Source organism: Gadus chalcogrammus, chromosome 5 (assembly GCF_026213295.1).
Source record: "Gadus chalcogrammus isolate NIFS_2021 chromosome 5, NIFS_Gcha_1.0, whole genome shotgun sequence".
NCBI lineage: Eukaryota > Metazoa > Chordata > Actinopteri > Gadiformes > Gadidae > Gadus > Gadus chalcogrammus.
Window position 1 is genome coordinate 18,472,982 of NC_079416.1, and position 17,481 is coordinate 18,490,462.

General features: G+C 45.4%; 1 protein-coding gene across 1 annotated transcript; it reads left to right on the plus strand.

Annotated features, from left to right (window-relative positions):
- The first annotated feature begins 666 nt into the window (after nucleotides 1–666).
- On the plus strand, nucleotides 667–17,156 carry LOC130382624 (programmed cell death protein 10). Its single transcript, XM_056590479.1, has 8 exons — nucleotides 667–778; nucleotides 2,196–2,471; nucleotides 3,637–3,690; nucleotides 5,844–5,961; nucleotides 7,326–7,452; nucleotides 11,728–11,806; nucleotides 15,773–15,855; nucleotides 16,238–17,156. Exons 2-8 carry the CDS (start codon nucleotides 2,382–2,384, stop codon nucleotides 16,317–16,319), a joined length of 633 nt encoding a protein of 210 aa, XP_056446454.1. The 5' UTR covers nucleotides 667–778; nucleotides 2,196–2,381; the 3' UTR covers nucleotides 16,320–17,156.
- Nucleotides 17,157–17,481: the final 325 nt, after the last annotated feature.

A 17,481-nucleotide genomic window follows, 5' to 3' on the forward strand; every position in this document is an offset into this window, starting at 1 on the left:
AGACAAAACCTTGTCTATTAATAACTCTTTTAAAATAATTTGCAATTTGCTTCAGAACATTATGCCACCATTTCGTAATAAAATATCGAAAAGCGACTGGACCTGTTTTATTTTGTTGCGCTGTGAGGTAACATTATATTTATTGTTTGCAACAATTTAAAACCCAGAGAAATCTGTGTTTTTAATTCAAGGTAAGAGTACATTAGTTGCCAGTCAATGGCGCCACAGCTCTTCAGTCCATGACTTTCAGGATAACACGCAAAAACAGTAAAACAGTAATGCATTAAGACCTAATTTATTGATATGATTTTTCAACTAGAAAATGTGGTGAGTGTTGTAGTACAAAGTGAGGTTGAAGGTCTCGGAAATAAATTATAAGAATTAACTAGAGAATTGGCCTGTAAATAGGATTGATATTGTGGCGACTCCTACCCCCCGGGGAGTCTCGGAATTAAAAAAAAAAAAAAAAACTAGCAGTTCACTTCCTTAACGTGTGGCTTCTACAGGAGCATATACAATAATTGTACAATATAACGGATTCTTACGACATTATGGCTTTAAATCAAAACCTTCAAAAATTAGAGGGATTTCTATTTCGGGGACCACACTGTTGCTCGAACAATGACGACTTCCGGAGTCTTTTCATCACTTCGGCTAAGCGGAAGTCGTCACCTCGCCTTGTCAGGAAAACACTTCCGCCTGAAGTTGAAAAGAAAACAGACCAAGCTAAATGGTTTTCGACGACACTACCTAACCATTAAAGACAATTAACCGAAAGGTAGATATATGTATATATTTTCATGAACCGATAAAACGACACGATTTATACTCCGTTCCTTGTCTGTGCGCTTTAGTACTGTAACCGTAAATAAAAACAAAACAAACCATTGAAGTAAGCTAGGATGCTATGCTAACGGCTGCTATCGACAGCAGGACTGCCCTTAATTAATCACCGACTCTTAAAGTCCTAATTTATTTGTCACTCTAACAACCAAAGTGTGCCCATGTTGTGAATGTTCAGTTAGCCATAACCAGCCTTACAGCTGTTACACTGTCTGCTGGGACGTCCGCTCAAGTTAGCTCGATGCGTTAGCACTGCTGTTGGTGGATTGTCATGTTTGGTAGTTAAAAATCGACAGTATCTTAACAATACTTAACAATAATATAATTGTATGGCTTCACAAATATATCTAGGTTAACTGTTTGATGAGCTCTTAATGAATGGGCCTAATGTGTGCCCCATAGTGATCACATTAAAAACATTCAGGTTTAATGTACAATTCATGTTTGGCTTTCTTTACGGGTTCCCTGAGGGGTATCTGAAGGTAATGCCATCGTCCCCATTAGCTCAGACCGATTGTTATTTTGTTGATCCGGGTTCAAAGAAATGTAAAAAATTGTTCCCCATTTGCATTACCTTTGACTTCAAATAGTCTGTCTCTTCTTCACTGCCTAATATAGAAACCCCATATGCGTCAAGGTAAATTATCAAGTAACCAATGACAACATCTGTGATGACCAGAAACCTGGAGCTGGCATCATTTCAGTCGGCAAACAATGGGCAGCAAAGAAGAGCAGAGAATGCCCATATTCAAAGTGCTGAGAGCCGCAGTAGCACAAACAGCGTTTTTCAACCCAGATAAACAACGTAACACGTCTGAGAAATGGACATGCAGATGATGGGCATGTCTACCGTAACCCTGCAAGTCACAAGATAGGTCAAATAAAGTGTGCATTCTACCTCACTGTTTACAGGAGGATCAAATTAGCCATGGCTAAGGATACACCGATGGGCTTTTGTCGCACGCTTTTGTTTTTTTATCAAAGATAATGACAGCCTTCAAAACGATTAAATGTGTCGTTGGAATGTTTAGGTAGACGCCTGACTGAAAGTTCTTGTTGGCTTTTCTCTTCGCTGCCATTGCATTTCTTGTAATGGGGTTGGGTACCAATGCTTGCAGTAACGTAACCAATTAATCCTTGAAAAAAAAAAAATTGCTATTGGATCAAAATGGGACCAAAAGGAAGGTGATTTATTATAATAATACAAATTTATATGTCAGAAATTGGGCCTGGATCACATACGTGAAATGGTATCGAAGCGCAGTGTTTTGACCACAAATGATTCTACTGAACCCCGGTGCGTCTCAACACTTCTCCCATGCTTTGTTTTCTTTTCTCCTCTTTTTTTATAGCTGTTGTCACTCTGGAGCTCGGGAAAGTGTACGGGCGTGTGTGTGGCTGAGAGTTAGGGGTGTGTGTGTGTGTGTGTGTGTGTGTGTGTGTGTGTGAGTGTGTGTGTGTGTGAGAGAGAGAGTCAGTGTCTCCCCCTGCTGTAGCCTTTTATATCATTTTTATTGGACCGGGTTCCAACCTGGAGAATGACAATGGAGGAGATGAAGAATGAAGCGGAGACCAGCTCCATGGTGTCAATGACGCTGTATGCTGTGATGTACCCAGTTTTCAATGAGGTAGGTTTTCTTCTGATGCACAGATGTTGCATTGCTTCTTCTTTTTTATTGCTATATTTTTCAATATTCACATACCATTCGGCATGACAAGGCAGATGTAATGGGGGATACAGTGTTTAAGTTTATTTCAAGCTTTTCAAAGCTATTTCTTGCGACTTATTATTGCGAGTATTTTCCTCTTACTCTCACATATTTAGTGCATTGTGAACTTCAGACGAATGTCTAGCTTTCAAAGCGTAACGGGAGTATTTTCTCCCCCAGTCATTTTACACCCTTGTGGTCCTCAGCTTCCCACAAATATATACATTCACACAGTGCATCTAGATGTGTTCGCAACCACGTGGCGGTTGGTCACGCAAAAACACGCAGCAGGCTACGTGCCTATGCCCCGCTGTCACTCAGCATGCTGTCACGACCACACTGCTGAACCACGTTTGACTGAACCATGGGGAGGATTCTGCAGAGCCGTAGGATGTGGTGTGGTCGGCGAAAGATACTATGAACAGTCGCACAGTATTTGTGAGCAGTAGTAAAATATGGCAGTGTGGTTGAATGGTCATGGTCGTTTTAAAGGAGGACCAAACCCTTGAGGGCTCTCTGTAGGTTAAACACTTCTGATTGGCTGATATTGTTACCCTCTATCTGTGGATCATGATGCAACCCGCCTGTCTTCGAATTTGAAGAATGAAGGGAATAAACCTGAAAGCGTTTTCTAAAGTCAGGGTCAGGGGAATTGGTTTTTCTTTAAGAGTCTCCACAGCGTCAGCAAGGCTAGACGCTGTTCAAACAGAGAGTTGATACAAAGAACACTAGACACAGCCTTTCCTGGACTGGGCCATATCTGGAGTCCAGACATACAAAGAAGCACCATAAGATTGGAGCCTCTAGTTCAGGATGGATTGGACACACACGTACACACACACACACACACACACTTCACACACGTGTCACAGACTGTCAATCGTTTCTTGGGTGTATTGATAAGAATAACTAAAACTAATACTTATTTTGATCGACTTATTCCATGAAGGGCGTTGTCAAATGGGTGCAATTATAAGCAATACTGTTGTCCTGTGAAAACGATTATGATTGAAAAGTGATACAGTGAAACTGCTGATAGGTGAGGAATTGTCTTTTCTTATTTGTATGCCTTGTGTTTTTTCAGCTTGAGAGAATCAACCTTTCAGCGGCCCAGACTCTCAGAGCAGCCTTCATCAAGGTAGGAGCTCCCGCCTGGAGATGTGCAGGGGGCATCCGTCCATATTTTTTACCTATATTCATACACTGGGTTCTCCCCAGGATTTCTTCACAAAGTTGGAATGAGGGCAAAGCATCAAAAAGCTCTACTTATAATAACCGGCTTATAATCAAGTAATCGCCTTGTTTACAGTGTTTTTATTTAGTACCTGGGACCCATCCTCCAAATGAGGATGTTTGTCTTTTTTTTCTCCTCATGCTCTTGCATAAAGCTAGTATCATCGTGCAGTGCAATTTTATTTATGCACTGCACGAATGCGATTTCTTTTGTTTTACGACCATTTAAAGACCCCCCCCCCCCCACCTTTGAAGCAAAGGACGATGCCACACTCCACCTAAGGTCCCCCCTATTAGGCTCCTCCGAACACGGACGCTGGGCGCTGGTGTGGAAGCCGTTATATTGTAAAGTGTGTGGGAAAAATCCACACGGCCCCGGTGCACCATGTGCCACGCAGGAGGCGGTCGACACTGGGGCGTGCACGCTGATTCCTCGGCAGTGCAACAGGTGTGCAGCCTCAGGGCTTAAGGTCGAGAGTGTTCACACCACAGTGCAGCCGCGCTGTAACTCTCTGCAATGCTCCAAACCCTGGCGCGCTTCGCAGCACGATATCGATCAACGGCCATCATGCTAAAACAGGAACGCAGCCTTGAGTTCGAACCCTCCCACTGGTTTGGTCCCTTGACCTGCTCTTCATTGAAGCTCTGCCGCCGCCCCGTCGGACTCGAACCGACGGTGGAAGGTCCGAGCAGTTTGAATACTTGTTAAAACTCGTTTATAACGAGTTCCAACTGGACAGTCTCAGTAATGAAATTGGGAGAAAACAACGAAAAACACTCACTTATTTGGCGAGACCCCTGATATGTCGACCATCGAGAACCCCCCCCCCCCCTCCCCCCTAAAAGACAATGCAGACAGACATTGCCCAAGCTCACTGCGATAAGGTCATGAGTTCCCAGTTGGTCTTTGTGGGGAATCAAACTGTTCTACTCAAGTGCCTCTTCTTGCCCCCCCAAACATCTTTCCCCTGATGGAGATCTGCCTTGACATGAATCAATATAAAGTTAATCAGAGACGTGAGGCTGTAAGCACAATAATATACCTCAATATATATCCCCTTTGGCCGAAATCCGCAAAAAAGCCAGTCATTAAGTGTGCATGAAATTAGTTTTAATAAAAACTTGGACTATTATAGGTGTGTGTGTATTTTTGTGTATCCCGACGTGTGCTGTGCTGTGCATTATCCTAAACCCCCACAGAGGGCAGCAGTTGACCAATGTTTTCCCCCTATAAACCGTGTGTCCCAGAACACCAGAGCTAGCCTATCAGCGTCCCTCATTAGCATTACAATGCATCCTAATAGTCATAATGAACAAGGAAAAAACGTGTGATGTCCTTGTGTCAAGATCAGAGAACAGTTAAATTTGGATGTTGCAGAGTGTGAGTCTTGGGTTTACAGCTGGACCCCCGGGTGTAGTTAGTCTGTTGCTTCTAATTTACTTAACTATGGCCTTCAGCTTGTGATGACTTTGACTAATGAATCAGGGGTACTTTGTCGATGCAGTAGAACCTGACCTCAAGGCACTGGAGCACTGCCTTCCAGGCAACGAAAAGCACAATGGCGGAACGAACAGCGACAATTTGATTAAACTAAAACTTGATTTATCTATCAAACACATAGGCCTTTCAGACTGTTGTACAAAGGCAGGAATCACATTTGAAGGGGGGGGGGGAGGGGGGGGGGGGGAACACCCGCCACCCGCCACCCGCCACCCACAGCCTCATCAAAAGGCCCACTCAAGAAGACGCACTGGATCAAAGGGTGATTTCTGCTTTGGATGTTTGTGTATGGTCGGAAGCCAGCTCTTAAACGAGTTGACAATGACACAGGAGAGGAGTTACACCAAACTAGTGGGTTCCATACATAGAGTCGTAGCAGTTGATTCAAAAGCGAGGTTGTTTCCATATTGTTTGGCTGTCAAATATTGTTTGAGTGATTTTGTTTTTGAGTGGGCGTCAATCAAACGGGTGTGTTTTCAGGATGTTAGGGTGTAGGATGTGTGTTTAAGGATCATTTGTGTGTGTGTGTTTGTGTGCGTGCTTGCGCGCCCTCCCAGGCGGAACGAGAGAACCCTGGCCTGACCCAGGACATCATCATGAAGATCCTGGAGAAGAAGAACGTTCAAATCAACTTCACAGAGTCTCTGTTGCGCATGGCCGCCGATGATGTGGAAGGTGGGTGGGTGCCAGGGAAGTTAGGAAATCAATCGTTGGAATGCAAGTGTGTGTGTATGCGTGTGTGGAAACAACATACGCGCCTGTGCCTGCGCTGGATTTAGGAGTTATTATTTAGATTATTTAGATCAAATAATCTCGGATATAAATAACAATAATCGGGTTAAATAACTTCACATGGTTTGTCTGGTGTGTTGCCAGCATTCGTAGGGTTGATCAGCAGGTGCCATGCCGTAATTCCGACGCCTCATTGTTCCGACGTCTCAATGGTCCGAAATATTTCCCATGCCACTATGCCGACGGTTCAATGTTCCGAAAACGCAACCCATCGGTCCGAAGGTCCTTTTGTCCGCATTAGGCAGACGGTTCAATATGCCGAATAGCATAGGCCAGGGCGCAATTCCACATGTGTGATTATGAAACCAAAAATACAAGACGATGTAGGCTAAGTTCCAGCAGTGCACTTCACCAAGCCAGACTGTTGCTGTGGGCTTGAACGGTCACAAGAGGTGAATTTATGAAGCGCACGTTATACAAGGACTAATACTTTTCCTGTAAAGAAGTCAAACGGTGAGCGAAAAACAAATAAATTTTTTATCTTTAGTAGCTGTGTGTGGGCCTATATGCGTTTACCGTGTTTACAGTGGGCTTTTAGCCTAAATAATTTTGCTGGTATTGATTTAGTCAAACTTATACCTCATACCGTGTGTGTGTGTGTGTGTGTGTGTGTGTGTGTGTGTGTGTGTGTGTGTGTGTGTGTGTGTGTGTGTGTGTGTGTGTGTGTGTGTGTGTGTGTGTGTGTGTGTGTGTGCGCGCGCCCGTGTTGAGAATTAGACGTACGCTTTCTGTCCATGGGGCTGAAACACTGTCGAAATGAAGTGAAGCGTTGTCACTTTGCTCTCCAATATTCATTGTGAACGTGATATGTAGGCCTATGTTGTATTTTTGGAGCGTTCCCTCTTCGTAATAACTATCAAACCAAACATCCTTCACATTCACCGAGCGAACATTATGAAGGACAATGCACATTTCTCGCTATTTTTTTTTTACATAAACGCATTTAATGGCGTAACTATGTGTAACGCGTCTACGCACCTATACCAATGGTTCCCTATGCAAAAATGCCGATTTTCGACGCTCCAAACGCGAGTAACGCGGTTGGTGTGGCCGTACCTCACACACAGTGTGTGTGTGTCTGTGTGTGTGTGTGTGTGTGTGTGTGTGTGTGAGACATGCTTTTTAACCTGGCAAGGATAAAAAAAAAAAACTATCAGGTTATAATTGCACAGTGCACGCCCCCACCATATTCCGGTGTGTATTCAGGTGTGTCATTCCAATGCTCCCCCCCTCCCCTCCTCCTGCAGAGTTCATGATTGACCGTCCAGAGCAGGAGTTCCTGGACCTGAACGAGAAGGCCCGAGCTCTGAAACACATCCTCAGCAAGATCCCAGATGAGATCAACGACAGAGTCCGCTTCCTGCAGACCATCAAGTGAGTCTGAGGCTCACCCCCCCCCCCCCCCCCCCCCCACTCACAGAGGGGGGGGTCCCTCACAGGGGACCTCTCACAAGGGGGGGGGGGGGGGGGGGGGCCCTCACAGGGTGGGAGATGGGGCGGGACCATGGCCAGGGTGGCTGTCCAACGCAGTCACGTCTGCTGTCACTCAGAAACAAGGGATCACTATTGTGTGTGTGACTTAGAAGGGCCAATGTGTTGTTTTTGTTTAGTCAGCTTTGTTATTGGACAAAACGGGAACATTGCCAGAGATTGCCTGTGGTCGGGCCTCTTTTCGATCTTTGAGTCAAAAGCAAAGACAATCAAAAAAATAATAAAAATACAACGATGCCACACACACACACACACACACACACACACACCGTGGCCGTTACGTACGAGTGTTCCCACCCACCCCAGACCATTGGTCCGTCACAGACGGACTCCTGGAGTTTAGTGCGGCAGGTCATGGCCGTCTGCCATTGGTCGACTCCTCTGAGCCCTTGGCCTGCTCTCCACCGTCCGGTCGTCCTCAGGGCGTCAGCTGTGCGATGGTGTCCCTCAGTGTGTGTGTGTTGAGCCGGTGGGCCGCGCAGGGCGGAGTATGTAAATACGGCATGAGTCATGTCTCAGTGGCCGCCTCCGTCCATTCACATAACACAGATAGACCCCACCTCCACTGAGCCCTGACCCCACCCTCACTGACTCCACCTTCACTGAGCCCTGACTCCACCCTCACTGACCCCACCCTCACTGACTCCACCTTCACTGACTCCACCTTCACTGACTCCACCTCCACTGACTCCACCTCCACTGACCCCACCTTCACTGACTCCACCTCCAGTGACCTTACCTTCACTGACCCCACCCTCACTGACCCCACCCTCACTGACCCCACCTTCACTGACCCCACCACCACTGACCCCACCACCACTGACTCCACCTCCACTGACTCCACCACCACTGACCCCACCTTCACTGACTCCACCTCCACTGACTCCACCACCACTGACTCCACCACCACTGACCCCACCTCCACTGACCCCACCACCACTGACTCCACCTCCACTGACTCCACCACCACTGACCCCACCACCACTGACCCCACCTTCACTGACTCCACCACCACTGACCCCACCACCACTGACCCCACCACCACTGACCCCACCACCACTGACCCCACCACCACTGACCCCACCACCACTGACCCCACCTTCACTGACCCCACCTTCACTGACCCCACCACCACTGACCCCACCTCCACTGACCCCACCTCCACTGACTCCACCTCCACTGACTCCACCTCCACTGACTCCACCTCCACTGACCCCACCTCCACTGACCCCACCACCACTGACTCCACCTCCACTGACTCCACCTTCACTGACTCCACCTCCACTGACCCCACCACCACTGACTCCACCACCACTGACCCCACCACCACTGACCCCACCTTTCCGGACCCCACCTTCACTGACCCCACCTCCACTGACCCCACCACCACTGACCCCACCTCCACTGACCCCACCTCCACTGACTCCACCTCCACTGACTCCACCACCACTGACCCCACCACCACTGACCCCACCACCACTGACTCCACCACCACTGACCCCACCTTTCCGGACCCAACCTTCACTGACTCCACCTCCACTGTAGAGTTTAGATTCTCTGCCCGGGTCGGGACGATATTTCCCCCCACCCTAACCCTTTTTTTTTTCTTTATTGGCCTAATCTTAGGAGAAATCTATGCCATAAACAGAAATATTATAGGCCTTTTTTACACGGGTCTTCTCAATGCCGTGGAACGCACCGTTCACTTGCATGGGTAGTAGTCCGGTAACTTGTCCACCCTAATCATCCCCCTGTATAATTGGCTGATTCATTAATTCCCTCAATCTCCACCTCAAGCTGGTTAGTGGTGAGCGTTCTGGCGCAGATTGGCTGCCGTGCATCACCCAAGTGGGTGCTACACACTGGTGGTGGTGACTTAGGTCCCCCAATTCACTGTTAGCGTCTTTGGTTCATTGAAAAGCGCTATATAAATATAATGAATTATTATTATTATTAATATTGTCAACCCCAGCGTCTTCGGTTGCTAAACGACTACAACGTCTTTTTCTGTGCTGATCAACCCTACGAATGCTGATAACCAGTGTGCGAAGTACCCGTCAATATTCGGGGGGTCCCCATCCCCTGATTGTTGCGCAATACCGATCTAAATTATCTCAATATGCAGTTGACCTATAACATTACAATATTTTCATGGTTGCAAGCAATCAGTCTACATGACGACACACACAAGCACACAACAATTGTTGATAATCCGATATGCTATGGTAGCCCATTCGTAAAGCAACACTTCAGCCAATGCAGCCTCCTATGTCAGTACTGGCATAGGAGGCTGCATTGGCTAAAGTTGTTTGGATGGATAGAGTTATGTTGTTTTGATTCCCGCCGTGGAATCACAGATATTGGTTGTGTTGAATCTGAGAGGAAAAAAAAAGTGAGCCATCATCTGGTGTTGGCACACCGAGCTCCGTGGGAGACGTTTCCAAGTTCTGTCTGGGTTAGAGTCCTAGAATCTGGATTGGAGTCCCAGAGAAAGGACCAAGTTCCTTTAGGTCGGGTTGGAGTCCCGACTTGGGTTCCAGAGAGACTGTTGATCTGATCTTAAATACATTGCACTTTCAATTTCACGGTTCATCTGATCTTAAATACATTGCACTTTCTATTTTACTCATTTCTTTGCATATGTTTTCTTTTACTTATCTATTATTTTATTTTATTGTATGACAATGTTTATATGTGAAGCACTTTGAGTCTGCCTTGTGTATGAAAAGTGCTGCATAAATAAAGTTGCCTTGCCTTGCCTTAAGGACATTTTATACACACAATACCATCAGTAGTACACCCGTCGACGCCACCTTGTTTTTAAGACTCGATAAGTAGATTGGCGAACACAGCGCTTGCGTGTTGCTGACGGATGTTACAATCTCTGTGTTCGTCAATCTACCTATCGAGTCTTAAAAACAAGACGGCGTCGACAGGTGAAACCCCCTTCTCAGGCTGAAGGCATGGCTTTTAAGCACACCTTCGCAGGTGTACAAATGAACTTGATTATTCCCATGCACCACCCATTGCACTGCCACTGCAAGGCCAGTTGGGGTATGGAGGGGCGTCAAAGGGAAACAATGGAGTAGTCATGTATAAGTTCTTTAGAAAAAGAAATAAAAAGATTCCATTCAGGTGAGTGGCTCGGCAGGAAGCCAAGACGACTTCTGTTGAGAAAAATACAATGGTCGATTTAGAATATTAAAGGAAATGGAAAATAAATGGCATGAAAAGTTCTTTGATTTCTCGAGTAATCCTTCCTAAATGATTTTTGAATGGGGTTTGAACCCCGGTCAACCGGGGTGCGAGTCCGACACGTTACCTCGAGACTATCAGCCAGTCTATAAATGCATGGTCGATATTAAATTAAAATATGTTAAGCTTAATACTACTGATGCATTCAACAGATCAGGGATTTCCTTGCCAGATAGCCTCCCTAACTAACCTGAGCGAGGAGAGGCTGAACTGCGTTGATGGAACGGCTTTAGCCTCAGGTGGAAGTTGGCGTTAGTTCTAATCAACTAAGCGCCGCTTTCGTTAGCGACTTTGAAGGAATACCCCTCAAGTATACGAAACTAAGTATACACAACACAATGTCTTCACAACACAAAGTATTCACAACACAAAGTTTACACAGCCTAGTACACACATCACAAAGTTTACACAGCCTTGTATCACTACACAAAGTATACACAACCAAGTATACACAACACAAAGTTTACACAACCAAGTAAACACTACACAAAGTATACATAACCAAGTATACACAACTAAGTATACACAACACAAAGTATTCACGACAAAAAGTATACGCAGCATATTGTTGTGCGTGTGTCTGATACCGTGTGCATCGATTACGTCCTGCCTACCTTCTGTTTAGAGCATGTCTGGGTGGAGCCATGGAGGTCTGTGTTGATGTCTGGACCCACTGAGTGTCTTGTTAATGTCTGGACCCACTGAGAGTCTGTTGTTGTCTGGACCCACTGGGTGTCCGTTAATATCTGACCAAATGTTTGACCAAAATAATCGTGATTATGATTTTTTTTTCCATAATCTTGCAGCCCTAACTGAGAGTCTGTGTTGATGTCTGGACCCACTGAGGGTGTTTGAATGAGTTCTGTAATAGCCTTGTCATAATGTGTTTCTGCTCGGTTACAGGGACATTGCCAGCGCCATCAAAGAGCTGCTGGACACAGTCAACAACGTCATAAAGAAATACCAGTACCAGAACCGCAGGGTGAGCAGACCAATGGTCTCTTGCTCTCTCACTCTCTCTCGCTCTTTCATTTATTTGAATTTCCATTCCGCCCCATTTCAGCAGATTAATCTCTTTTCAACTGTAAGGTGTGCGTGCAGCTCCGGGTTTTGATTAGGGAATCGGACACACAATTTGCATGAAGAGTACAGCCGAAGCTTCTCGCTCTCTCTTTCGCTCTCCCTCTCACTCTCTGACTAATTTAAACATACTCATGTCCTCTGTTCTAACTAACTTAAGCTTTTACCTATAAATAATTTCCTCTGTTCCAACTTAACCTAACTCATGTAACTAACTTAACCTAACCTATAATTAATTAGGTGAGTTCTGCATGCAGGGCTCAACTATTGTTCTTAAGTTTTATTCTTTCTTTCTTTATATCCAAGTTTTCTCTTTATTATTCTCTACAAACTTTGGGATCTCCTTCCTCAATTTTTCACCTAGAGACTCCATTCAAATTTTAAAATGTTCTTATTAGCTTGGAACGCGCCTCTTTTCAGATTTCTTAAATATTTAATACTTTTTAAGATATTCTACTTTTAAAGTACTATATATTTTTTACCATGGGAGTCAATGGGAGGGCGGTGGATTTAGTTACTTTTTTAAGACGTAACTAAATCAATTTTCAACCGTTTATCTTTGTTCAACTATTTAACAAATCTACACACAAATCTACACACTTCAATAATCATTTAAACTTTCTTCCGAATCACAGTTTTAGTTTCATACCGGCTTAGTTTTCATTTTCAGTGAAGACGTCTGCCCATTCTGACACTCCTACTTGACATCGTAACTCAGGCGCTCAGGTCCACTTGACATCGGGTAGGTGCATGACAGTGGTACCGTAAAACTTCAATAGCCCAGGCTTTTAATTGTTTCATTCACTGAACTTTCGAACAAAACTCTTGCTCAGCAAAGATGTGAAATACTATCAAATGTATTATTTAAACCAGTATGAATTGCCGTTACCGTTTCGGGGCCGCCGGGCTGATTACTGCGGGATAACAATATTACGTTTATAAATGTTCCTTGTAGCGCCGCCCGGCAGCCTGAGCTGTGCAACCGCCACCTCTCACTCACTCAACACATGCAACGCATACATTCTGTCAACGTCGCAACCAATTCGATTTTGTCTAGAGGGGAGTAACTGAGCGCCCCCTCCCGAAGTGGTACAGCCCAGATCGGCATTGAACTGCGATTGGTCGGAAAGACGTAACAGCTAATGACAACATTGAACTCTCGTGCAGGCTCAAACAGAGTGACACACACACACACACACTTTTAAGGAGTTTTTCACCCGCTCCGTATCGAGCATATTCCACGCTTTAAGCACCCGGGCTTCTAGTATACGGCGAGCTGGGGCTCCCATGTTCCCCCCTGCGGTGTATTCCTTGTCCGCATCCCCTGCCATCCAGTTGTGATACGATTCATGCAGATAGCTTTGAACGGCTGATTCCATGGATGTAGGCCTACTTTGCGTGCGCCCTGATTTCCAGCCGATGTGGCAAAGCTGTATGGTTATGCTGTTGAGAGCTTAAATAGATACAAGTTGACTATGAACAATTATTGCAGTTTCTTTCCTTCTCAAACTACATTAGAATTGCATGTTCATCAGCCTGATTTTCTAATTTTCTCGGGGGAGAAACCCCTCGAACCTCCCGTATTTTAAAAGGACTAACTTCTTGGCTACAGCCCCGAATGTTTTAAATTGCTAGCGACGCTCATGTCGTAACTCAGTCATTTTTCAACCGTTTAATGTTTTTCAAAGCATTTAACATATCTACACATTTGTATCTTCAATAATATCCAAATGGAATTTCAATATCATTTATACTTTATTCAGAATCACAGTTTTAGTTTCTTACTGGCTTCGTTTTCAGTTGGTCTCATTGATTTACGTTGACGCTGGAGCGTGAGGACGTTCAGCATTGTTGCCAGATTGGGCGTTTTTTCCAGGCCGGATTGGCCTACTTTTGGAGGACGTTCAAGCAGTGCTGCCAGATTGGGCGTTTTTCCCGCTCTATTGGGCTACTTTTATTCACGCACCGGCTCGCTATTCTCTTAAACACACACACACACACACTAGGGTTTCCGCGGTATACGGTATTACCGGTGTTACCGGTGTTGAGGCCAAAACCCGAGTTTTTTTTTGCTTGTTTTTTTCAGTAATAAAAAACGAATTCAGTCAATATGAATAATATAATTATAATTAAGAAAATTAAAATGTGTAGAATAGGCTACAGTTCTGCTCTGTGCGGGAGAATTGTCGCGCCGAGAATTGACATGCTACCTTAGAAGACCATAGCAACGCCGGTAAACAAACCCCTCGAAGCCCCATCCCTACGTGTGCTCCCCGCGCTACGGCCATCCGGATGCGCACAGAGCTTTTGGCCGTGATATTATGATATATAAAACTATATTTTACTATTATATATAGAACGTTATAAGACGCCGAGAATTGGCGCGCTGCCAGCCGCTGTCACCGAGTGTGAGAGGGGAGTTGACGGAGAAGATGGCGGTTGACCTATAGTTTCAAAGTTAATACCGTTTATACCCAATGTCCACACCGCGGCAACCCTAACACACACACACACACACACACACACACACACACACACACACACACACACACACACACACACACACACACACACACACACACACACACACACACACACACACACACACACACACACACACACACACACACACACACACACACACACACCAGCAGTGCAGGGCAATTCATTTGACTTTCAAATTCTTCATTCCAAGTAATTTTACATTTCTGCACTTAATTTGTTTCCAACCATTTACATTTTCTTAAATGGTGTGCATGTTTACAATACTTACTCCATTTAGACTTTTGTTCAAATTCCTTCACTTGATTTAAGCCATTTAACGTTTCGTAACGTCTTAATCCATGTGGCATTATTAAATGCAGTACTACAGCACTCACCGCATTTTCTGCAGGAAATGCATTTTGTAGTTTCTTCATAACCTAACTCATGAAACTAACTTTACTCGCCTAACCTTTCATAACTCATGTCCACTGTTCTACTACCTTAACCTAACTCAACTTAACCAACATAACCTATCTTTTGACCAGTGTTTCCGCTAGAAGAAATTGGTCCCGGTCATGTGACCGGGAAGGTTTCATTTTACCGGTCAAATTGGAAAAAAAATCGGTCGGATATTGTCCGTGTTTATTGCACTTAAAAAAATTGATAGGCAGGCTATATAAAGAAGAAGAAGTGTGTGATCATATTTTGATTCGCCATGTTTGTTAAATACCGATACTCCGCAAAGCTTGCCGCCGTTTAGTTCATAAACCTACGGTAGTCTATAGCGATCAATTTGAGCGAGTGCACGAAATGTAACAACTTATTTATTTTATCACACAGGCTACGCTACAATCAAAACCCTCATTGTTTTACATGAATTGGCTAAACAAATGACTACTGTAGCATATTGAAACACAATTCAGTGAACACATTCAAAAGTATTCCTGCTCAATTTAAAAGGTTGAATCTCCTCGTGACTGAATGTTTGTAGACGGCGCGCATGCTGTATGCGCGCAGGTGTGCAGGGTTGATGCGCTCCACTTTTTTCTGTGGAGAACCAGCGCCTTGAATATTCCGCATAAAACGAAACCGGATCGTTTTCGCCCGTTTCGGCTCCGTGTGGACGGGGCCTTATTTCCAATCGGTCATTCTGACCGAAGACATTTAGAATTTTCGGTCCTCCTCATTTTTTTCCCGTCCAAGACCGGTAAATACCGGACAACGGGAACTCTGCTTTTGACCCCTGTTCTAACTAACCTAACGGAACTCGTGTTAAGTTAACCAACCTAACCTAACTCTTGTCCCCTGTTCTAACTAACCTAACATAACTTGACTCATGTTAACTAGCCTAACCTACCTCCTCTCCCCTGCTCTCCGGTTCTAGGCCCTGGAGCACCAGAAGAAGGAGTTTGTGAAGTACTCCAAGAGCTTCAGCGACACCCTGAAGACCTACTTCAAGGACGGAAAGTGAGTATTTCAACCAGGACCGCTAGTTACCTCTAGTTAGCTCTAGTAACGAGTACGACCCTACAGTCACCCAGGGCCGCTAGTTACCTCTAGTTACCTCTAGTAGTGAGTACGACCCCGCAGTCACCCAGGGCCCCTAGTTACCTCTAGTTACCTCTAGTAGTTAGTACGACCCCGCTGGCATATCCATTATCATCCTCTGAGCTAGACCGGTTCTGTAGCAATAGCACTCTTTAGGTCTGCTTGATGACTGTGTGTGTGTGTGTGTGTGTGTGTGTGTGTGTGTGTGTGTGTGTGTGTGTGTGTGTGTGTGTGTGTGTGTGTGTGTGTGTGTGTGTGTGTGTGTGTGTGTGTGTGTGTGTGTGTGTTCTCTCCCTTACAGGGCAATTAACGTGTTCATCAGTGCCAACCGGCTCATCCACCAAACCAACCTCATTCTCCAAACCTTCAAGACCGTGGCCTAGCAACCCCCCAGACCACCACCCCGCTGCCTCCCCCCCCTCCTCTGGGGGCTGCTGATAGGACGCTTGCAGAGGGGAGGACCCCTATATGTAAATTAGAGAGTTGATTTTAGAGCTGGGCTGAATTCCATTCGATCGAGTTTCCAACCGAGGGAGTGAAGGTGCCATCTTTTCTTTTTTTATCTTTTTCTTTTTTTTCTTCAGACAGGATTTGTCCGGTCATGAAGTGTGGAGCAGAGAATGCTGTCAGCCAAACATCTTGACGGTTGATTTTATTTAGACAGTTTTAATTTATAACCCTGGTCTTTGTTGTTATTGGGTTACTTTTTTTTTGCAGGAGAGGTGTTTATTAAAGACTAATTGCCATTTTTCTAATATATTCCCGTTGATAATTTGACTTTTAGCTTTCCGATTGTAGTGGTGAGTCTAGGTGTGTGCGCTGCAGTACGCTATCCGTTTGTACGCCCCCCCCCCCCCCTTCCTCACCCTGTTTGCTTTGAGGTTCCCCCCCAACCCCTGTAAAAAAAGACTTCGGTCTCTTGTGTTCACTTGGCTGGGGGAGGAACCAGAGGGGGTTTCTGGGCTGTGGCCCCGTGCGGCCCCTCTAGCCAACCCGCTGTCATCCTTGCTCTCCAGAAGACCGCCAAAAGACTTTCAGCACACTGCGCCTTACAAGACGTCCCGTAACATTCCCTCCCCGTCACTGAGTGTGCTAGCATACAGAGCATTCCCTGACCCTGGGATTGCAGTGGGAGAGAGATAGACGCCCTGTATTTAACAGATATCTGGTTGCAAATGTTCAATAAACAGTTTCCAAATGTTGACCTTTTTTCGTATCTTATGTATCTTTTGTCTAGCTCATCTTTAGTGTGTGTGTGTGTGTGTGTGTGTTTTCCAGCACCACAGGTGTGCAGCCTTCCCCAGCCCCTAATTATCTAATTAGTTTGACTAGTCTGACTTGTGTGTCCGGTGAGGAGGTTTGAAGAGGCCACCAACCTCATACAGTTTCCCTGTGGCTGGCCCTTTAAACAACAGACTCTGAACCAAAACTAACCTCACCACAGCTGAACCTACAAAGCGCTAGCCTGTAAAACCTTTGTTGTGAGCTGACTATGAAAGATCTACATTGTCGGCCTAACAGGAAACCCCACCCCCCCACCCAGCT

What these genes read in the sequence shown, in the direction of transcription:
- LOC130382624 (XM_056590479.1), top strand. Translation starts at nt 2,382, where the DNA reads ATGACAATGGAGGAGATGAAGAATGAAGCGGAGACCAGCTCCATGGTG. An exon ending in TCAGAGCAGCCTTCATCAAG is followed by an intron (nt 3,691 to 5,843) that starts GTAGGAGCTCCC and finishes GCGCCCTCCCAG; the next exon opens with GCGGAACGAGAGAACCCTGG. An exon ending in CGCTTCCTGCAGACCATCAA is followed by an intron (nt 7,453 to 11,727) that starts GTGAGTCTGAGG and finishes GCTCGGTTACAG; the next exon opens with GGACATTGCCAGCGCCATCA.